This window comes from Vigna angularis, chromosome 11 (assembly GCF_016808095.1).
Source record: "Vigna angularis cultivar LongXiaoDou No.4 chromosome 11, ASM1680809v1, whole genome shotgun sequence".
NCBI classification, from domain to species: Eukaryota; Viridiplantae; Streptophyta; class Magnoliopsida; order Fabales; family Fabaceae; genus Vigna; species Vigna angularis.
In genome coordinates this window covers 1524910-1548044 of record NC_068980.1, presented here as the reverse complement: position 1 = coordinate 1548044, position 23135 = coordinate 1524910, and the positions used below count along the sequence as shown (strand labels likewise).

Genomic DNA, 23135 nt, shown 5'->3' with positions numbered 1-23135 from the left:
ATTATAACATTGAACTATATTAAAAAAAGTAAATAATTAATTTTTCAAATTCATCATAATACTTAACTATATTAAAAGGCTTAAATAATTAACTATAGTAAAGATTAAATCATATGTATTGAATTTGGAGGACAAATCAAACCATTTATAATAAAAATAGCAAATACTTCTAAACTTGATTTCTCATCAAGCCTTCTCAAATGATAGAATCTCTTATAAAAAATGTATGTATTAAATTTTGTTACGGACCATGTTCTCATATTCTATATATTAAATTTGTTATATGACAAGTTCTCATATTTTACTAACAATGCTCATTACTATGCTTGAATTAAATCAAGTTGGACACAAAAATAAACATATTTGTTAAATTTAAGATTTTTTTTCATTAATGAAACAATAAAATCAGTACAAAAGAAAGAGAAAGTTACATAAGAAGGCTAATCATCTCCTAATTTTCTATCAGTCACATATTTATCAAGGTTGAGTGATGTTAAATATAACTCTTCACTAAATAAGGCAACTTGACTTTGATTTATGACCTTTTTGAAGCATTCTTCATAACTAATTAGCAAATCCTTTATAGCTTCCAAAATTTTGCTTTTAAATCACTGAGAGCTTGAAGATTTTTCAATCTTCTCTTGAACATTAGCGTTGTTTTTAGAAACGAAAAAGACACTTTCATGTTATTCTTATCTTTTATTGAGATTTAAATCCAATCACATATAAAACTTAGACTCACACAAGAATTCTAACATATACAAGTTTGAGTTCAGGGATAATTAATATACATCCTCCCTTAACCACTAAAACACCTCTTCAAAACAAAATTGTACAAAATAGCGACAAATCATCATATGTACTAGTAATTATTATTTTAACTACAGAACGAGATTATCAGACTTCATATGGAAACAAAAAAATATTAACTAATGACATAAAAATATTTACATGTGTATGACAATGAAATTTCTAACTTATTGATTAAAGTTGCAAGAAATTACAAGCCAAAGCCCAACATTGGTGTAATAAAGAATTTATGACAACGTAGCAGTAACAGGCAGAGGTGTTCTTAGTTTCTAAAAGATTGATGAACCAGGCGAGGGCTCGTCTTATAACGATGTCGGGGCATAGTATAACATCCTTACTAACATTATCAGCCAAAGAGATAGATATGTTTATTACCACTTTAATATCGAAATACAAATGTTTAGTATGTATAATTAAGGCCAATACATGAAGAAAATTCAGAATAGATATAGGGAATGAAGAACACAACAAACAATTCTTTTATACAGCAACTAGAATCCAAAGATGCACAAACAAAATATGTGTATATATTTTCTGGATGTGTCCAGTTGAATTCTACTGATAAAACTTGTCAGACTATTAATGAACAAAAACTGAGACACTGAAAAACATATGCTTTTGATTTTGAACAGAACCATACACCCGAAATCCTTTGTATGTTTTTATATGCTTCAGTGAATAGCCCGCTTTGGTATAACGGGTTTTTTCTGCACTAGTTTTGGCTTCTAGATTTCTCCATGGCTCTTGGAGCTGCAATGAAGACGATTGAGAACATATTATAGGCAATTTTATTGTAACAAATATGCAGGAATTCATCCAAGAGAATTTAAACTTCAAACTGGAAATTACTGCACATGTAAATGCATGCTTTAAAACAGAAAAAAGACATACCTAGCCCAATTGCTTCAGAGCCTTTCATGATCCTTAGTCTCCGACATGAATCAGTGAACATCCTGCATTAACAAAGGAGAATTTTAACGAGTTCCACCATTGTACTATCATCACTGAAAAAAAAACACTTTTATACCGAAACATGGTTATAAAAATTATAATCATGGCAAGAGGAGAAATAGCTTACTCCCAAGGAACATCACCCACAAGCATCCAGTCTCCATCTTTATCTTCATATGTAAGAACATATTCAGATCCATGAAGAAGATCCCTCAGAGAGCTCTCACTTAGTCCATCTTTCCCAGGAAATCCAGGAGAATTGCATTGACCTAATTATGTGAATAAGAAACTGTTAGGGTGCAAAGTGGTTATGCAGAATTTCAAAAGGGACATATTATGGCTAAACAAGCAGCTTAGGCTCTTTCTTTCCTAGTAAAACTACACAAATGTTAAAATTCCAATTTTTAGGTTTAGCATACAAATTTTAGTGTTAATTAATTAGTTACAAAAAAAGGGCAAGCAATCAATTTTACATATATGATAAAAAATGGTCTGTTAAAAATTAAAATAAGTAGCTGAGGAGAGAATTTTAAGAAGGTGGAGATAGTACCAATGGTAAAGCAGCTGAACATCTTCTCAAGAGCTGAAGAAAGTTCCATGTAGTTGTTATAGGTTTTGAGATCAACCTTTCTAAGATAAGGAGCACCATCCATACTGACTTTTACATAGAGACAACCAAAACCAGATTTTCCCTCGCCTTCATCACTGTTTTTTGCCAGATTAGATGCCATCGTGTTCTTTCGGAAAGATCGAATTGGGGGCCACCCCACAACTTGTGCCCTGTTCCAGAGTGTTCATTTTCATTAGCACCAACGAAAACTTCCCCATAAATGAAAAAATTCATCACCCACTTCACGTTTTTGCATTACAAACAACATCTGACTGAAAATCAGGGATCTAAAATATGAAAACTTCTAATCACACAGTTAGTTTACACAAGCTTTAAAACCACGTTTGGCAGAGAGAAAGTTTAATATGTTTTTCATCATAGGTATGAGTGAGTCTAATAGATTTAATACCAAATTTCAGAAGGCTAACATCTCCTTCATGCGTGCCAGTTCAAATCCTCTATGAGAAGGTAAAATAAAGTTATTGAACAGACAATTCTAGTTTCATGAATTGCTATATCTTTCAACAAAACCAAGACATGTAACTCAAACTCTTTTAAGCAAAAAGCAAACATGTGGATTAGGAAACAAAAAACTAATAAAAAGACACAAGAAGGATGCAAACAAACATACTTTGCATCAGAAGCACTGGCCTGACCATCTGTTGCAGCAACCTGGTCATTCTTCTCCTGAACCGGTTTGGCAGATTGAGGAACTGCACCAACCTCTTTGATAGAGGTGTTAGCACGCGAGGTATTAGTTTGAGTGTCTAAAGCAATAAGAGGCTTCCCAACAATGCCCCCTCTGGGAGAGAACAAAGCAGCTCCTTGAGATCCATCGGTGACAGAAGAACCCCTTTTCCCAGAAGAAGCGTCAATAGCATCAGAGAATCCCCTCTTAGCCCCAGCCTTCAAAGGGGTTGCGACTGAACAAACATTATGCTTGTTCTGCAACTCTCTGCCAAAAAGACAGAGTCCAGGACCAGATTTTCTCTCTGGTGACTTGCAACCGGGGAGACCAAGCCTCAGTTCTGTCTCCTTCAAGTTCAGTGATGAGGTTTTACCATCCACAGAAGATGACGAAGAAGAAGAAGATAGTTTGTCAGAGCCTCCGTCCATTGACGGTTTCTCTGCCAACCCTATGTAGTCCTGTTCCAATGCTCTAGACATTAAAAACAGAAGATGATAGTATCCCAAATATGCAGCAGAGGTTTACGTGGGTGGAGTATTATAGTATAAGGTATATACTCTACAATTGGAAACAACAGAGATTATGCAAAGCAGAGCTCGAAGAACAGCAGTTATGGTGTGATATCGACAGCAAGTGGCAGGAGCTGGTTTTGTTGATGCAGAAAAGAACCTTCCCTGCTCTTTCTCTGGTAAACTTTTTTCTCTCCAGTGCCAGATTAAAAAGAGAAAGAAAAAAAAAACCGTATTTTTATTATTTTTATTATTTATGTTTGATTTTGATTAGTATAAGGATTTGGAGCGACAGGTGGAAGTGTTCGCCGGCAACCTTTTACAGTGAGTGAGGAGAGGGAAATAAAGAAAGAAAAGTGGAATTATTAATTATTATAAGGTTGAAGGTATGTGAGGTTAAAGAGGAACAGTGGCGGTGCATATTCATCCACGCCCGTATCGTACTGTAATAATTGTAAAGATCCGAAAGTGGAAAGATGAGATCCAACGGTGTAGGTCTCACTATAGGGTTGTTGGGAGACAAAACGGGGTTCAGTTGTTGGCTTTGCCCTTCACTTTCTTTTTCTTTTTGTTTTTTGACAGAGTAAAAGCTTTATCATATCATTTCATAAATTAAATTAATGTCTTGTCTGTCTTCCTCTCTCTCTCTCTCTCATGTCTGCCTCACTTCATTCCTTCTTCTTCTAACTTCTAATAATATATACACTCACTTCCTTAATTTCTGAATTACTTCTATTTTTCATAATTTTAGCTTTAATCATTTTCTACCAAATCAGTCATAAGAGTATTCGAGAGATGATAACTTCTTTTTATTATTGTAGAAAAATAAAATAATATTACGATAAAAAATATTTTTTTCTTAAATTAAACCATATATCTCAGTTTTATTTTTCTCTCTCTTTATTTAATGTTCTGTGACCACTGGCTGGAGCATAACTGCTAACAAACTGACCCTAAATCATTAGTCTTCCTACCTAGGTTTGACCAAAAGTGAACTCTCACCCAATTTCTCAAATCAAATTACTTTCTCATTCAGTCCAAAGATCACTGGAATTTACATTTCTAAGATTACTAGTATACTTACATAAAATAATATGTTTAATTGTTATATATTTTAAACTAATTATTATGTAAATTAATAAATTTATCTTTATTTCACGATGTAGTTTTTTATTTGGTTAGAAAAGTCTACGTTATTTATAACAATTTCATATAGAACAATATTTTTTCATAAAATGATAGCCTAAAAAAGTAGCATAGGCATCATTGAAGAATTTGTAAACTGAAAAAGCAAGAAGTATTAATTTTAGAAAACCTAAGAAGTTGTTTGTGTAAAGAAAAGTGCGGTTGGAAAAGCAGAAGGAAACAGGTATTATATAAATTTATTTGCATAAATTATTAGTTTCCTCCTTAAGTTAATTGAATTGAAGACTTGGTACATTGCACAGACATAGGTTATGCCCCACTTCTGAGTTTATAATGAATTGTTGGTAGTTCGTATAGTTGTACGTGTCTTTCCTTCGTCATGTTAAATGAATTTTCAAATCGATTAAAAATAAAATAAAATTATATAAATAAATGTAAACTTTATTATATAAATCAGTTTTCAACTTTAAGTTTAAAACTAAAAAATAATAATACAATACAAAATTATCTACTTATTTCAAATTTATATTTATAAATTTAAAAAAAAAATTAATATTAACCTAATCATAATCTAATAGTATATAATCACATTTTACTTCTAAATTAATTAACATTAAAATTAATTATAATAATTTATAATTAATCAATTTATTTTTCAATAGACTAATTTTACTGATGATTCGTTAGATAATTTGAATAAAAATAAGGTATAAAATATAACACATCATCTTAAACATGTTACATGCACTCGCCAAAAAAGTGATTAAACTTATAAATAGTTTGAGTGTGTTTTTGTGTTTAATTATAAATTTGATTTCCCAGAAGGAATGATATCAACATAAGAATTTACAAAAGAAGGTATGAAAAAAGCGTTAGTCTTGTCGTAATAATTCTGGCCATAGTTGCTTGCTGGGTTCCAATATAAAATAGCAGTTTAGAAATATTGAAAGAGGTTTTTTTGTGTGTTTTGGTGAAATGATGGATTTGGGGTATAGATTGATAATGATGAGAATAACAGATTAATCACTTTAAATTATGATGATGATGATGCATGGACCATGGTGTCGTGTCCCATATGCTCCCCACGCCTTGTTTAAAGCTTCTTAGGACATCACTGCTTTAATTAAACAACTACCTCAACGGATATACTATAACTACTTCTTTTCTGCCTCTTTTTAATTACTCATTCATTAAATGAATAATTTTCCACAATCCAAAATTTAATATTATATGTACTAATGAAAATATTCTTACAATGTAATATTAATTGCTTTAGTAATATTTATCTATCCTCATAAATAAACATGTCTTTAAAAACATACTTTATCAATAATTTCAAAAAAACATCAACTATGATTGAAATTCCTTTCATCTACACCGATATTGTATGAATGACATGTACCTTTGTAAAACTTTTTATTTTAATTTCCTAATTAAACAATTTTATCCTTTAATAAATAACATCAATGTCTTCCTTTAATAAAATATGTCATTGTAACCCAACTATTAAGAAATTATCATATGATCTTTAAACTTATTCATAAGCTTTTTACATCTATTTTAACAAAAGTGTTTATTTTTCTAAAAGTGAGAAATTAATGGGAGGTGTTTGTTGCGAACTATTGGCACAGTGAACAAAAGTTGTAAAAATTTGTCTTTACCTTATAAGATAAGCGAATGCAACTCCCTTTCACTCAAAAGGGATTCTCTTTCTTCTCACTACTACCATTTCCTTTCATCTTTTGTTAAACTAATATTTAGTTTAACTCATAAAATGCCTCACTAATTTGTTTCTTTTACAAATAAAACGATAGTTCCCGTTTAAAAAAATCATTTATGCATCCATTGGGTAAAAAAAAACTTAATTTGTTAATTAAATCATATTTATCTTGAATTTGTTTTTAGCATGGTTTTTCTTAACTATTATTTTATCCCCTAGGTTATAAAAGTAAATTTATACAATATATGTATAGTTATGTTAAATTGAGACGAGCCAACATGACTACCATGAGTTCGGATTTTGAAATTTCGATATGAACCAATTTTAAGTCCGGTCAACTTGAGTTAAACTCATGATGAGTCAAGTTAATTTATAAATCTACTTAATTATACTTTGTGTTTCAATATTATTAGTTAATATTCTTTTTTATTATATTATAGATAAAAATAAAGAAGAAGATGTTTCAAAAAAACAAAATATCGTATATTATTCTAATATTATAAATGGACAAGTGATATAAAAATTAACAATGTTAAATACTTATTTGTTTTGCATTTTGGACTTCTTTTTTTATTGTGTTTGAAGTTTAAGATGATTTTGGATTGTATTGTATTTTTTTCTTTATTTTAAATTGTCTTTGGAATTTAAAATTATTTTGAACTGAAATTTATTTAGATTTAAATTAGAATTTTCTTTTTTTTAATTGAAAAAAATAATAATTAAATGAATTAGCGAACCAACCTGTTTAACTCATAAATCTATAATAAACTAGATTGAATTCAAATTTTTTTAACTCATTAGTAAATGAGTTGGATTAGATTGGTTCACAAAATAATTAAACTATAATGGATCGGGCATGATCGAACTGAGCAGCCGAAGCAATATATATATATATATATATATATATATATATATATATATATATATATATATATATATATATATTATTATAGTTTTATGATAAGATAAAGGATAGTAGTACTTGAATGCCGTAAATTGTTGTGTTCCATCTTTTCTTTGATTTCTTTTAACTTTTTGTTCTGGTTTAGTTTTTGTGTGCTTTAGCTTTTGGTGATGGGAGGGATTGAACTTTTGTATATTATGGACTTGTTTTTCGAAGTTAAATTTTCCGACAGCAGAAAAGTTGTTGCACATGAAAGTCATTTTTGAGACCGGGAAAGTTGAATTCCATGCTTACTAATTTGTGGTGTATTTGATGAAGGAAACAAGTTACAATAATTGGAATTGGACATTGACCTAATAATATACATTTCGACCCTCTTGACCAAGTCATAGCTCCTGCACATAAACAGGCAATTTTAGTTCACGCATTCATTTTCACCACAAACTTTTCATGTAGCTTTTTAAAGATAATCTTACCTGGGATTGGGCTCCATAAAACAATAATTTAGGTGTTGTATTGTCAATATTCTCACCAGATATATGTAAGTCTGTTTAAAATAATTTAAGAGCACGAGCATATCTTAAAAGAGACACAACACACTGTACTGTTGATAGAGTTGTAGCAGAATTAAACATGCACAGTTACTTTCATAAGATTCATATTCTTGAATTGACTACACTTTATCCAAATTTAAATACCCACGTCTTGTAATTAATATTTCTCAAGCATGGCAATTCACATATAAATTTAAAACATGTTTCTATAATACATTATGTGTCTAACATAATATATGCTAATTTTTTTTTGACAAATTCTAACATGTATAATAATTTTATATCGTTTTATTAGGAGTCAAAGTTAAAAATAATTCAAATACATATTTTTTTCTTTAGTTTTTTTAAATTAAAATATTTTTTAAAGATAAAATTATAACAAAACTTTTGATTTTAAAATAAGTAATAGGTCAAACACAATTTAAATATATATTTTCATATTTTCAATAAACTTGAAAATTTATTCATATTATTTCAAAGGATTTGAAATCAAAATATTAAAACAAAAAGAAAGTTCTAAATTTTAACTTGGAAATAATGAAAACATTATTATTAAAATGTATTTTCTTTTCTTTTAAACCTTAATTAAGATTTATTTTATTATACTCAATTATTTCATATTATTTAAAAGTTATTTTAAAGATAATTTAAATATATATTTATTATCTTTGTTTTCTTAACTCTCAAATGTGCAATAAGTATAAAAGGCATAATTTTATTTTGTTTCTTACTTTATTTATATGTCAAGGATTTGGGTAGCCGACTATTTAAAAACTTCCAAAATCATTTTTTCTTCCATGTTACTTTAATGACAAACCACGTTAAGGTAGCCAGAAAAACAATTAATTCATCACATATTTGTGCGTTAATATATCTTTTTAATAGTTTAAATTTATACATTACATATATAAAACTAAACTAAGCTGCCATAAATACTCAAATAAACCAAACTAAACTATTCTAAATTAAAATATCATAGTTTGAGTGAAGTGAAAAAAATAGATTATTCTAAATTACAGTCTAGCACTTTGTTTTTCTTATGTTTTTTTTTTTGTTTCGTGTAAAAAAATAATATGTAATCTAATAATTTAATAAGTACATGCATGTAAATATTGGGTCTATCAAGAAAGAGGTTTAACTGGAAGATACAATATCAAATGAGATATGAGTTCAATCATATAAGAGATTGACATCACTCTCTATCAAAAATCTTAAAACAATGGGTTGATCTGTCTTTCACCTTTATATATTGTTCTACTTTCTCATTTCTATCGAATATGAAACTTAGACTTACACTTAGATCTCCAACAAGAAAAACCTAAAACTTATTTTTCAAATTACAAGTTTACATGTTTTAATAATTAAACTTGTAGTTGTAAAAAAAAATATCCAAACATGTTGGGCATACGTTGCATTATATGTAAGGTCCTAGTCACTAGCAGTGCCATGGTAGGCCATTGGTTTGATACATATAAAGCAAACATGCTATGATTACAGCTATACATATACCAACTAAAATCTAATTTCATTTCTTTAATTCGATCGATCTATTTCATTGTGTTATTGCTACAAATTCACGTCCTATAATTAGTGAGAATATAGATGAAAACTAATTGTAAACAAAAAAAGTATATTATTATTATTTCTTTATGAAGAACTTCAGATATAGAAATCACTTTGAGTGTATAGAATTCCTAGATGAATAGCACAAATGCTTCGTTGAAAATATTTTGTAAAGATAAAATTCCCCTAAGAAAACTTCTTAATCAGTCTCTACTGTAATAGCATGATTGAGAAAAAAAAACTACAAAAATTATTCATGTTGATGACTTGCAACTTTAATTATTATGAAAAATAAAGGTATAACAACAATTTATGTTGATGACAAAAGACACATTGTAATAACTTTCATTGTCGATAAAAGTTACTTATTGCCATGATAACAATTTGTATGTTATAAGAATGACTGGTTGCAACAACTTTAGATTGGTAACTTTATATATTAATAATAGTAAAGATATATATGTAAAATGTGGCAATTTGCTTTTATGATTAGCTATCGCAAATTAGTCGCAACACCATAAGTAGTGAGAACTTCATTAATTATGTTTCAAAACTCTTTTTCAGCAATACTAATTATGCAACATGCTATGATATCATTCACTGAGAAAAAAAAAAGTCTTTTTTTCTAACATTCGAGTTTTGTCTATGACAAAAATGGTTGGAAAGATGGAAAAAGAAAAAAAAAATAGTGAAAAATACGAGTGTTATTGGGTCCTTTAACAAATGATATATAATTAAATGAATAAATATTAATGAGATATAAAATAAACCCAATCGACTCACATAGAATATTAATATCATTTCCAACTTAAAACTTTAAAAGAAAAAGTTTATAATTTTTTTTAGTGTCTAACTTTTTCTTTTTTATCACTTATTTGTATCATCGTTTATCTAACTCTATCGAGAAGATCTTGGACAATAAGCATTAATGAAATTTTTTATATAGTGTCCCTTTTTTTTATAATTTGTATCATTGTTTATCTAACTTTTATAATTTTTTTTTTATATATTGTCCCTTTCTTTATTTTTAATTAATGCAAAACTTATTTTCAACAATTATTTCTTCCTATATATATACTCAATATGGAGGTTGAGAAAGAGAGCTTCAAAAGAAGATTATGAGTTTATGATGAGAAAAGATAGAAATGAAAAGGAAAGGTGATTGTTTGTTCTGCATCAGAGAATGAAAGGCACAAGTGATTACTTGCACGTTCAGTATTGTTTACAACTCAGCTAAAACCCACCCGTTTGAAAATCCCACCTCAACCAATTACACTATAAATGAATGAATTTTATTATAATGTTAAAATTCACTTTTCTATACCTTAATTAGCTGCCGCATCAGTTGGGAAAAATAAATAAAAAAATAACATGCTCTGATAAGTTAGGATTTCATTACAGGTACTGATTCTGTGTGTCCAAACAGCGACTTACGTTGTTTCTGCGGTTACTGACATGGTTTTAAATTCTTAAGCATGATATAAATTACAATGGTGCAGTGACGTTGTAACTGTTGGAGGTGATTGCAGATCATGAAGAACCGACACGAAACCAATTACTGTGTGATGTAACAAGCGCACGTTGCAGTGTCAAGCGTGAGGGTCCTAAGGGAATTGCCTAAAGCTAGAACGTGCAACTTCAACAATGTACAAATGAAAACGACCCATGTCATTCATGTTTTCAGATCTTTTCATTAGATGATGTGCACGATGTATACTATTTTTGTACGTGTATTTATCTCACTTACCCCGTTATTAACGAAAATTTGTTCAATAATTTCCGGATCCACGATTTGAAACCGCTAATCTAATTGAAAATCTAAACGTGAATCTAAGTTATAAGTTAAAGTAGAGTGTATTGTATGGATATCTGTGAGGTCAATAAAACAGACAGGGAAGTAATAACAGTTAAGGAAGAGTTATATAACTAATTCTGAGTATTTGTGTTTATTAAACATTATTAAGCTAAGTTACTAACTTGAGTGTCGACCCTCTCCGCAGCTAGGACAAGGATAAGAGAGAAGAAAGCGTAACTAAAAAGTGGAACGGACAACTTTGAATGCTTTGGATTAGAGATCTCAACCATTCACCTATGGAAACATAGAATATTGTGTAAAGTGAAAGATTTATTAATTCATTACCTTAAAGTTTTGGTACAGAATAGTGTCAATCACTTATATAATTAGACTCATATTTTATATAATTAGACTCATATTTTATTGGTATTATGTCTTTTCAACAAAGCTTCCTTCCGATATACACTTAACTCGATATCAGAGTCGATGGTTCTAACGATAGTTCTAAGAAACATTAAAACGAAGCCAGAATAACGAAAAACAAGCAAGTTTTCACTGTTACATATCTGTGGATCGCTTTTTATGTATATATTTTTGAGTCTGATCCGTTTCTTTTGGTGCAAAGAATCTGACCATTAGTTGTGTGCCCCAGATAGATATATGGATCACTTTTTGCATTGAACAATAGATAAACTTCACAGGTTGTATCAGTAGTCTCTTTCTCTACACCAACCAAGCGCACTTCAGAAGAAAAAAAAACATGAAGAACAGGGTTCTGAGGAGTGAGGACAGAGATGAATTCCATATATTTACAGTGACAACCTAATTTCTGAGTGGAAGTTATATGTTTGGAATCTTTCCGATATGAAAAGACTTTCAAAAGTTGCAATGATGTTGATGAGAGCATTTTAGAATTGGTGAATGCATTATCTTTTTCACACTGCGAGTGACCAATTGTCAATCCCAACAACATGCGTATCTATCTCCTCTTTCTTTCTTTATGGTTTTAGTTTATAAATGACATATTCTTCAAATGGTATTTTTAAAACAAACATAATGTTCATCTTAACTAAGTATTTAGGATTCTCAAAATTTACTTTTGAATATGAAATAAACTAAGCACATTGCATTCCATTAAAATATGAAATAAACGACGTATTTGCACTAATCATTTGTTGTGTTTGCCATAATTAATTAAAGCAATGTAAATATTTTTTATTGTAGTATTTAATCATTAATATGCACAATAACATTATTGAATTTTACAATAATATATTTAAAAGTTATATGAAATAATTCTTATGTATATTGTTGAGAAAATTAGAAGTGTGAAAAGAAAAATCCTCCCCATCTCTAAAACGTTGAAAATTTGTATCAACTAATTAATCATTGCATTAAAGATGGTAATGTAGTTGTAGCCATAGCTTAGTTAGCGAATGAAAGGTGTGACGTGTTCCTAAGCATACACACAGACAAAAATAAAATCACGGGATGCATGAAAACGTGCTTAAAATGTCATAATCCCCAACCATTAAATAATCATAGAAACAATCCCAATCTATTTGTTACTTATTCGAATTAAAGTATCTTATTATTAATTTAAATCTTCATAAATTAACGATAAATACAATTTTTTTTTTCCTTTTCCATTTTAAATCTCCTCTTTCTAGATAACTAAATTTCAAAATGAAGACTAGCTAAATTTATAAGCCCAATTTGAAGTATCAGAAATGGGCCAAGGTTCTATGATCGTTGCGACAATTAGCCCGTTGCTATTCTATTGTATGGGCTTGGGCTTTTAACACACCACCAGTGGGCCTCTGGAGCTGAATTTCGAATTCATACTTGTTAAAGCGATATGCTACAATCCCATTCAAGCAATAAAGCTTGTAAATCTGGTAAAGTGATCTTGATAAAATATGAAAAATTTAATTATTGTTTTAAATTAAGCAAGAACGTCGATATGTCCGAGTGGTTAAGGAGACAGACTCGAAATCTGTTGGGCTTTGCCTGCGCAGGTTCGAATCCTGCTGTCGACGTATTTTACATGTAATTTTTTATTTGAGGAATATACATTTTTTAGATAGAATTTAATAAAAAAAAAAGAATAATTATATTAATTTATGGAATGTTTGTTATGATGTTATATGTGAGATAGAAATAAAAGAGTAAAGACATGTATAAACGGAAAAGTTAGTAGAAAGAGAGCACGTGGTAGTATCGATCTAAAACTTGCCCTTGGCGTTTGGTAATTGTAATGTTGTGTTGGATGCATCTTCTGCATTCTTTACCTGCTTTTGGATCATAGTGCAAAACCTTTCTTTTGAAATCTCCTTATTTTTATACATCAACTTCTTCTAACTATATTTTGTAATATTATAATTGTGATATTATATCTAATGACATATTTGATGGTTTACTGCAAAATGTATACCTACAAAGATAAACGTTGAGTGAAAACATAAAAACGAAAAATTTGAATTTGTTAACTTTCTCTACAATTAGAACAAATATTTACATTAATTTATTGAGGGACTCACAAAGTATAAATTCTATAGTTATTAAAAGAATCACCTAAATATTTTAAGAGTATTTAAGATTTTAATGATGAAAGATTTACATTTTTTATTTTTCTTTTTTTTTTCTTGCTTTTTGTTTGTGTGTGATATAATATTTTTACGAGTTTAAATTGTAGAGTAAATGTTATTTAGTATGACTGTGATAATATGTTAAAACATATTTGTTTGGAAATATAATTAAATGTTTATTTGTGGTGATTAGTGAGAAGTGATGAAGGATAATTCAACTAGTTGTAATGGAAAATGACACCTGTATATTTTATGGAAAAAGCTCTCCATGAGAGTAATGAGAAGTAGACTTAATCTTTAAGGCTTAAAAGGAAGCAAGAAATGTACTTGTTTTAGTGGTGAACAGTTATTGGTAAACTAAGTACGAGAATTACAAATCGTTTTTAAAGAGTCACTGGTAGTTCAATATCCAAAAGCATTTGAAATTATTTTTTAATCTTTTTCTTAATAATATTTTTTATTGAGATTTTTAATAAAATAGAAATTAAGTTTTATTTTAAATTATATAACTTGTGTTATCTCACATAAATGAAAAATTAAAATCTTACATGTAATCTCATACATGATATCAATTTATATATATATATATATATATATATATATATATATATATATATATATATATATATATATATATATATATATATATAAATGTTGGAAGTCTATTTAATAAAATTAAATTAAACTTAAAATTTCACCTGTTAAACAAAAAGAATGACCCAAGTATTAATTGTAAAGTAACAAATTATTTGATAAGGACAGGAATTTTATGGTTAATTGACCGCTTGTCTTTAGTGGCATAAACGTAGAATCAGTTGCAACCAATAATAATAGGCAATTATATGGGTTTAAGTTATTTACGTCAATGTCTATATTGCAAACGGTGTGTTAGTGATTTGAATCTCACCTCCACATCATGATGATGATGATGATTTAGATTTGTATTGTAGTTGCCAAAAACCTCTTCTGTCATTTCTTATCATTCTCTACTTTGCTCCTTTTTTTATTCAGCCACTACATTATTTCTATATATTTTAGTTTCTTAAACTGAATTATTGATGTAAAAGATAAAGAAAACATTTAACATTATAATTATTACTATTATAAAAAAAATGTATACTGAAATTTCTTATAATATTTTCCTGTTTAATATATTAGTGAGTTTTTAATCTAACTAAACCTCATAAAATCAGTTTGTAGCTGAGGTATAAACATCTCGTGAGTGATAGTAGAAATTGGGTATCAGTTTGTAGCCGAGGTATAAACATCTCATGAGTGATAGTAGAAATTGGGTAGTCCGATAACGGCCCGATAGCGGATGGAATAAAAGAATAGAATGTCCACATAAAACTCGTTAGTATAGGCTCTAACAATGACTCTGATACCATATTAGTAGTGAATTTTAAGCTTAACTCAACTCCACAAAACCGGCTTGTAAAGTGAGCTTTACACTTCACTTATATATTATATTTTGGCCTTATCTCTAGTCGATGTAAGACTTTCAATATAACATGTAGATATATTGTTTTTTCTATTTGACTTTAAATAATATTTTTAAGTTACACTATAAAATTTACAATGAAGGTACTCACGTAGGAACAAAAGAAATATATAAGAAACTAATACGGTTTAGTTTCAGTCATTTAGTTTGAATTACGAGAAAGGTTTTACGTGATGATAAGCTGAATGTCCTATTGGGGAAAGTCTCACACTAGCTAGGAGTGGCAAAAGACACTTTTATATATATATATATATATATATATATATATATATATATATATATATATATATATATATATATATATATATATATATATATATATATATATATATATATATATATATATATATATATATGATTTGATTATACAATTTTTATATGTAATTAATAGGACTAAGAGATACACCTGTTTTGTTGTGATCTTTCTATTCTTTGACTTTTGAAACTCTTGTTTTAAACACTTTAAGTCAAATTGGATGGGAGTTATCTGCAAAACATACTCCAACGTTTAAGTTAAGTTTTAATTAATAATTTTTTTTACTCTCAAGTATCATAATTCAGTTAGACATACTTACCTTCATGACTTAACATTTTATTTATAAGCATGAACTAACATAAGTCTAATAAATGGTTACTAATGTTTATCATTCTATCTATCTTCATACTATACACAAATATTTTAGATATATAATAATTTTGTCAAAAAGAAAAATAGGAGGATTCTTTTAAAGAAACTTTGGTGTTAACTGTGTCTTATAATTTTAGGTGAATCTTAATATTGTGTTCGTATATATCATATGTTAATTCGTAAAAATTTCAATTTTTTTAATTTATAAAAAAATACATAAACAATCACTTAGGTCATAATTGTATCATGTAACAATTATAGTTTCAGAGTTTTATAGTCACTAAGGGTTTTTAATTTAATTTTTTCTATTTAAAATTTTGATTTAACTTAGTAATTTTATTTTTTAAAACAATTTAACCAAATTAATAACTAGATTTAATTACAACTTACTTATATATGTTAAGAAAATTAAAATTTATACATAAATCCTCCATATAAATACTCAAATTATTCTGTTTTTTGCATAAATCAAATAAAAAAATTAAAATATTAAATCATTAATTAAAGCTTATAAAAAAAACAAAACTTCTTAACCGCCTTCTCTATGTTAGACCCCAGAGTGGTAATTCAACCGCCAGTAAGAAAACTTTCAAACATGTAGTCAAGGCTATTTTTGAGTGTGTATATATATATATATATATATATATATATATATATATATATATATATATATATATATATATATATATATATCATAAAGGTGAAAGTGGAAAAGTAGAAGGGAAAAAAAAGATTGAAAATTTTATGGGTTACATTACTTGAAATTCTCTCATCAAAGTCATCCAGAACAGCTAGCAAATGATGACAGGGTTTCCTAACTGGTGGAGCATGCATCCACCATCTTTGATCCCTCCCCAATATCTTCTTCCACCTTCCTCAATTTCTTTTAATTTTTTCACCGAAAATCCAGACCCTCCTCAGTCATGGACCCAACTGCTTTCGTAAGTAAATTTCTTTCGTTTCTTTTCTCTGTCGGTCAAGACGGTCTCATCTATGTTCTACTATGAACGTACTTGTCGTGTCTTGTAAATGCTACAGAATTTGTTTCTTAGAATGGTTAACTACGGAATGATCAAAGAACTACGCGTTTAAGTTAAATTCTTTTCACATGAAGTACCTGTCCAAGGATTTCGTTTTTGTTTACCTGAGAGAAAGATTTGCTGGTTCTGTTTGTTTTGCAGTACTGGATTACCCGGAGAAGAAGAGAAACTTGGTTTCATTGATTTTCAGCAGAAAAAGTTGGAAAACTGGGATGTCCAAATTCTTAATACTGCTTCCGGAGTTTCCAATAACTTTGATGAAATAAAGCAAGAAACTTCTCAAAGGGGCACTTTGTACGAACATGAGCATGAAGAATTTCAGGCTTCTGGCCCCGCTGACTCATCTTGGTCACACATGGTGCCTGTTTCTTCATCCGGGTCTTCTTGTGTCACTAGCATCAGTGGCAATAATATATTTGATTTCAGTTATAACAAGTCAGATCACAGCAAAAATCTTCTACGAGACCAAATATCCGAGGTAAGAAAAACTAAACATCATTCTTGTTACTTCTTTCTTATGTCTGTCGTCCAAATTTAACTCCTTCTCTTTGTTATGCTCAAAGTGTAATAGCACAGCCACAGTTGGTGTTTGTAAGAAAGCTAGGGTTCAGTCATCTTCAAGTCAAGCACCTATCAAGGTGACTCCTTCCCTCTTCATTTTTTCCTTATATCTTTCTCAGGCGTGGTGAGTCTTGAACGTTTTGTTATTGTTGTCTTTCTCGGTTGTCTGTATTCGAGATTAATATTCTTTTACTGCCAAATAATTGTTGGAAGAGAGAAAAGCATACATTCATGTAATGATTTTCATGTATGAATCTTAATCAGGTTCGGAAGGAGAAGCTAAGTGATAGAATAACAACACTTCACCAACTAGTTTCCCCGTTTGGAAAGGTAATTAATCAACTCAACCATATATAACTGTTCAGTTATTATTATTATTGTAAACAAAACCGTAAGAGAAACCATTATCACAAGTGTTTTGTTTAAGAAATCCCCATGAACATTCTTTTCAATCCTCTATCTCTATATATTTTTGCATTGCTTTGGAACTTCACTTTCAACATTTTGTGATGTGCTTCACTTTTGCAGACTGACACAGCTTCTGTCTTGTTAGAAGCCATTGGATATATAAGGTTCCTGCAGGGTCAAATTGAGGTGATGTTTCTCGTACATGTATTATGTTTACTAATTAATGTAAGCTATTCAGAGTGGGTGAAAGCATGCACTTAAATTTTTACCAATATTGAGAATGCTTTCTGCAAAAAACACTCTTATCAGTTATGGGCGTTATAAAATTTTATTCCTTTTTCCCATCCTTGGATTCAGGCACTCAGTTCTCCTTACTTGGAAGATGCATCAAAAAACACGAGGAATCAACAGTCTGTAAGCACCCATTTCCCAAAGACTTGACACACTAGTTTGAGAAGGACAAAAAAATTACCTATATTTGTATGTAAAGTATATAAAGTTGAAACAAGGAAATTTCTCAGCTTTTCATTACATCCTTTAACGCATGAGATAAGGCTGAATTGCTTATTTGAAGTCAAAAAAGGATTCATACTTGAGAGACAAGTGAAATTACTCATTTATACTTTATTTTTTCCATCTAGCTGCTGAAAGAGAATAATGGCCTGAAAAGAAAAGGAGCTAAAAACCAGGTACGTAAAAGAACAAGTTTAGTATATTCTTCTTCATTTTACTGGTTGATGCTTGGATATTGGAGATGCATATATTCTTATGAGTCATTCATCATAGTGCAGAATGAAAAATGAATGTAGAAATTAACTGAGAAACTTTTCATGGTTGATTTATGAAAATAAGATATATATAATTTGATTATTATGTGCAGGAAGCTGAAGATAAAGCAAAGGAGTTGAAGAGTAGAGGGTTATGCTTGGTGCCTGTGTCTTGTACCCAAGATGTTGTGAGCCAAAATGACTGGGGCACTCGCATATACGGCAGAGGATTTTAAACATAATAATATTTGTGGACGAGATTATATAATATAACATGGTAATATGTACTCACTCTGATCTAGGTAGGAGGATTTGGTGTTCAAACATTTTACTTCTTCTAAATATGCATTATGATGATCCACCTGAAATTCTTCTGGTAATAGTTTCTGTTATATGACTAACTTCCTTTCTTTATTTAAATTACAAGAATATAAGCTCAGAGATACAGAAATACTATTGCTTTTCAAAGCATGTAAAGATGCATAAAATATTAATGAAGACGAGATTATATTCCCTCAGCAAATGCTCTTTTAACAACTCCCGTCAGACATGTAGTATATTCCCCCAGGGTGTCCTAACTTTTTCTTAGCTTTGTGCGATATGGAGAAAAGTATATATATAAGTACTGTAATTATAGAAATGCGTTGTTCTTGTTTAAAATGTCGTGCAAATAATATTCAAACTCATTTATTATGACTTTCAATCGGGAATTTACAACTGATTATATAGCTAGACAACATACGATGATCTCAACAAATGAATAACCTTGTTTGTACAAAAATATGTACAAACTTAATGCCTGTATGTAGGAATAAAAGGAAAAGAAATGTGTGTGTGTGATATTATGAACAAAAAAAACAATGTTGTAAAAATGTATGTTGCGTAAATAATACAACCCTAAATAAAATTAAAGTTTTATTAAGTAAATCTTAATTTTAATTTGTTAACATTAGTTGAAACATATCAGTAGCAGGTTTGGCTTTCAAAAATACATCTATTTAGTTTATGCAGTTCCACCATCTTTTTGTAATTTTCAAGCTTAGCTAAATGATAGCATGCTCCTTTAATAATATATACCTTATGACAAATTTGCATGGAGGCATGCATGTAGAAGTAAAATGAGATAGTTAAAGTTTGAGTATACAGAAGGAAGTGATAATTTATAGGAGTATATTAATGGATGTTACTATTTATGATGGATTTTGATTTTTCCTTTTAAGTGAATTTATTAAGAAGATATTAGATAGAAGTGACATGAGTTGAATTCACATAAATATTAAATATTATAAATTTTTTGACAATATTTTGATACAGTATTGTGTTATTTTTTTATCGGACTTGGTAACAAATAAATAGTGAATCAGTAAAAAAATACAGTATGTTAAAATGTTGCTAAAAATTCTGTATCAATATATATATATATATATATATATATATTGTTGAAAATTTGTAATTGTGGGATTTGGAAGATGCATGGAGAGACATTTTAATGTTGTTGTTTTGTAGGGAGAAGGTTTGTATGGTGGGAAAGAAGGTGTTGTCAGAAGGTTATGGCAGACATTCATGTGGATGGATGTGGCGTGGCTGATGGACCACTTTCTCCGTTACATTATATACTCAAGTGCACCCATATGCTATGCCCTCATCTCCTTCCTCTCCACCTCACTCTTTCATCATCATGACGATGTACATTACATCATCTCACCTACACATCCCAAGCCCAAACCACAAACATGGGCCTCCTATCTCTACAACATCCTTTTCATTTGGGCCTTGGCCTGCTTTTTCACAAAACTTCAGCCTACAGTAATGTTCTTTCAGCTCTCTACATATTATTTTATGTTCTATGGAGAATACACCAACATCAGTTAATTTATGCAACAAGTTTTATTATTGTTAATTTTTAGTGTAAAAAAAAAAATTTATAAAAGTAGGGAAAAAATATAAATTTCATTTCACAACATTAATTCATTAAAATAATGTTTATTTCACTTATATAAATTTTAGTTTATGTTAATACACTTCTACTAAAAACATCAAGTATAAAATTAAGAAAAACCGATAACTAGTATGAGAATAGATCTGTAAGTCTAATTTAACTTAAAAAAAATTCATTAATTTTTTTATTATTAAAATAATATAAAAAGTAAAATTAAAGTATTTTTTTAAGATTTATTTTCTTAAGTAACTTGATTTACAGCAGATCAATTTTCAACTTTTTCAGCTATTTTTTCAGCATAATGTGTCCAATGATTGACTAAAAATGAGCTAACCTTTGCCGCCGTTTTGACTAAGAGTATACATACATGTGAACCTTTATCTAATCATGAAAGTTTGTGCCTAGAGTTTAATATTGATATATATATATATATATATATATATATATATATATATATATATATATATATATATATATAGTATAATAAAATTGCTCCATACAGCTAATTAATAAAATATCATCTTTGGTTATATTGTTTTTTAAATAATTATTATAAATTCAGTGAATTTATTAAATGGGATAATTTGTGAGTGGACAGAAAAATAAAATTTTCTATTTATTAGGAAAAATTCATTTATCATTCTTTATAATGAATTTGTAAAGTGCTTATATCCCTTTATTTGGAAAGCCATATAAACTTATAGCATAAGTATTGTCGGAGAAAATTTCTATTTTGGTTACTGCAATTAAGATCTAATGAACGAACAATGAAGTCGAAGATGTAAACATGTATCTTAAAAACATATTAATATTGATATATTATAACTTTTTAATATATAAGAACATAATAAAAAATGGTAGGCATTAGTTGCGTACAAGAATATACGAGGAATATGATATTTTATTAGTTAATGGAATTGATTTAGGTATATAGGATGGTATAGTTAGTTACTTCTGCGTTTCTTCTACATGATTGATTTGAATTTCGCTTTCATTTGAGAAATGCGATTGAATTACAACGACTTTACCAACTTGTTCATTGTCACTTTTTTTTTCCTTTTTCATACATCAGAAATTGTTCAAGTGTGGACACACCCATGAAAATTGTGGAAAAGTGGGCCTGTCAAGCAGGCAATGTTACAAATTCTGTGACGTCGTTTCATTCAGCTTCTCAAAAGATGTCTAACGCGGTTAAAAGATTTTTCAAAATATAATAATATTTTTGACAACATTTTAATATCATTATTATTAGTTCAAAATTATTCCACAATCAATACTAATAATAATAATCATAAATATTAATATAGATCAATCACATAATAACACATAAATTATGTTAAAATATTATTAAATTGTCAAAATATCATCATCTTTTTTGAAATTATGCCTGTAAAGTGAAATAATGTCTAATTGTTTAAGAGATCGTTTAAATATTTTTTATATTTTTAGTAATTGTTTTAAAAAATTATGATACAATATTAATCTCCAAAAATGATATCATTTCATTGGAAAATAAAAATATGAATAAAGAATTGAATTAATAAAAATATGGTATTTAAAATTATCATAATTAACGTATGCGAAACTAAATTGTCATGAGGAGCGCAAATCCAATACTCAATGTAATAAGATTTTTGGGTTCAGAACTGATAGGGTTCATTCACGTGTTTAATTATAAAAGTATAAAAAAGGGTATTAATGTCAACTTTTTTGGGGAAAATGTAACGTGTCACAATCATTAAAACGACAGTGATCTGCGTTCAAACTAAGGAGTAGAAAGAAGTAAGATTTAAAATGGATTTGGAAATCTAAATGTGAACGTTCCTGATGTGTGAATGCAAGACAACCAGTCGTCTTTCAAACTCTAACTAATCAATAGTCTCTATCACTAAAAGTAGAATTAAAAACAATAACTTTAGGAATTAAGTATAAAAATCAAAACTAAAAACATCTAAAATTGAGATGCTAAAGACGTGCTTTTCCCAAATATTTTTACTAGTATTATATAAACTGTTTTAATATTATAAAGGTACTTTTAAATAAATAAATAAAATCTAAAAAATCGGGTTAGAAGAAATGTATTTTTACTCTATGCTTTTGTTTCAAATTTATATCTGTAAACTTTATTTCAAATATTAAGTAGTAAGAAATAGTGTAAATTTTAACGATTGAATTAATGTCAATTTGTAATTTTACAAACGTAATTCTACATGAAATTATAAAATATATTTTCATTTGATTGAATCGACTAAAAAGGTATTTTTTTTATGCAATCATGTAACATAATTTAGATCAATCAAATTCGAAAGCATTAAAATTTCGTTTGATTATATTTCGCTAAGAATTCAATTAATACGAGTTGAGAGAAAAAAAACAAATCGATTAAAATTGTGTTATAAATTTTACATAAAGATAAAAACAAATTTATAATATATTAATAAGTGGAAATCTTA

The 23135-nt window shown here is 28.6% G+C and overlaps 2 protein-coding genes and 1 non-coding gene across 3 annotated transcripts; 2 read left to right on the top strand and 1 right to left on the bottom strand.

Moving 5' to 3' along the window:
* Positions 1 to 1266: 1266 nt before the first annotated feature.
* LOC108332288 (auxin-responsive protein IAA27) lies at positions 1267 to 3888 on the bottom strand. Its single transcript, XM_017567457.2, has 5 exons — positions 3003 to 3888; positions 2312 to 2541; positions 1889 to 2030; positions 1702 to 1763; positions 1267 to 1560 (listed from the first exon to the last, which is right to left on the bottom strand). The coding sequence occupies exons 1-5, from the start codon at positions 3536 to 3538 to the stop codon at positions 1523 to 1525; spliced, it is 1008 nt and encodes a 335-aa protein (XP_017422946.1). The 5' UTR covers positions 3539 to 3888; the 3' UTR covers positions 1267 to 1522.
* A 9319-nt stretch (positions 3889 to 13207) lies between these two features.
* On the top strand, positions 13208 to 13289 carry TRNAS-CGA (transfer RNA serine (anticodon CGA)). Its single transcript has one exon. It is a non-coding gene; the product is annotated as a tRNA-Ser (tRNA).
* Positions 13290 to 16675: 3386 nt separating this feature from the next.
* On the top strand, positions 16676 to 19163 carry LOC108333520 (transcription factor bHLH68). Its single transcript, XM_017568986.2, has 8 exons — positions 16676 to 16908; positions 17149 to 17485; positions 17571 to 17645; positions 17833 to 17898; positions 18097 to 18162; positions 18334 to 18390; positions 18618 to 18665; positions 18857 to 19163. The coding sequence occupies exons 1-8, from the start codon at positions 16766 to 16768 to the stop codon at positions 18977 to 18979; spliced, it is 915 nt and encodes a 304-aa protein (XP_017424475.1). The 5' UTR covers positions 16676 to 16765; the 3' UTR covers positions 18980 to 19163.
* The last annotated feature ends 3972 nt before the right edge of the window (positions 19164 to 23135 follow it).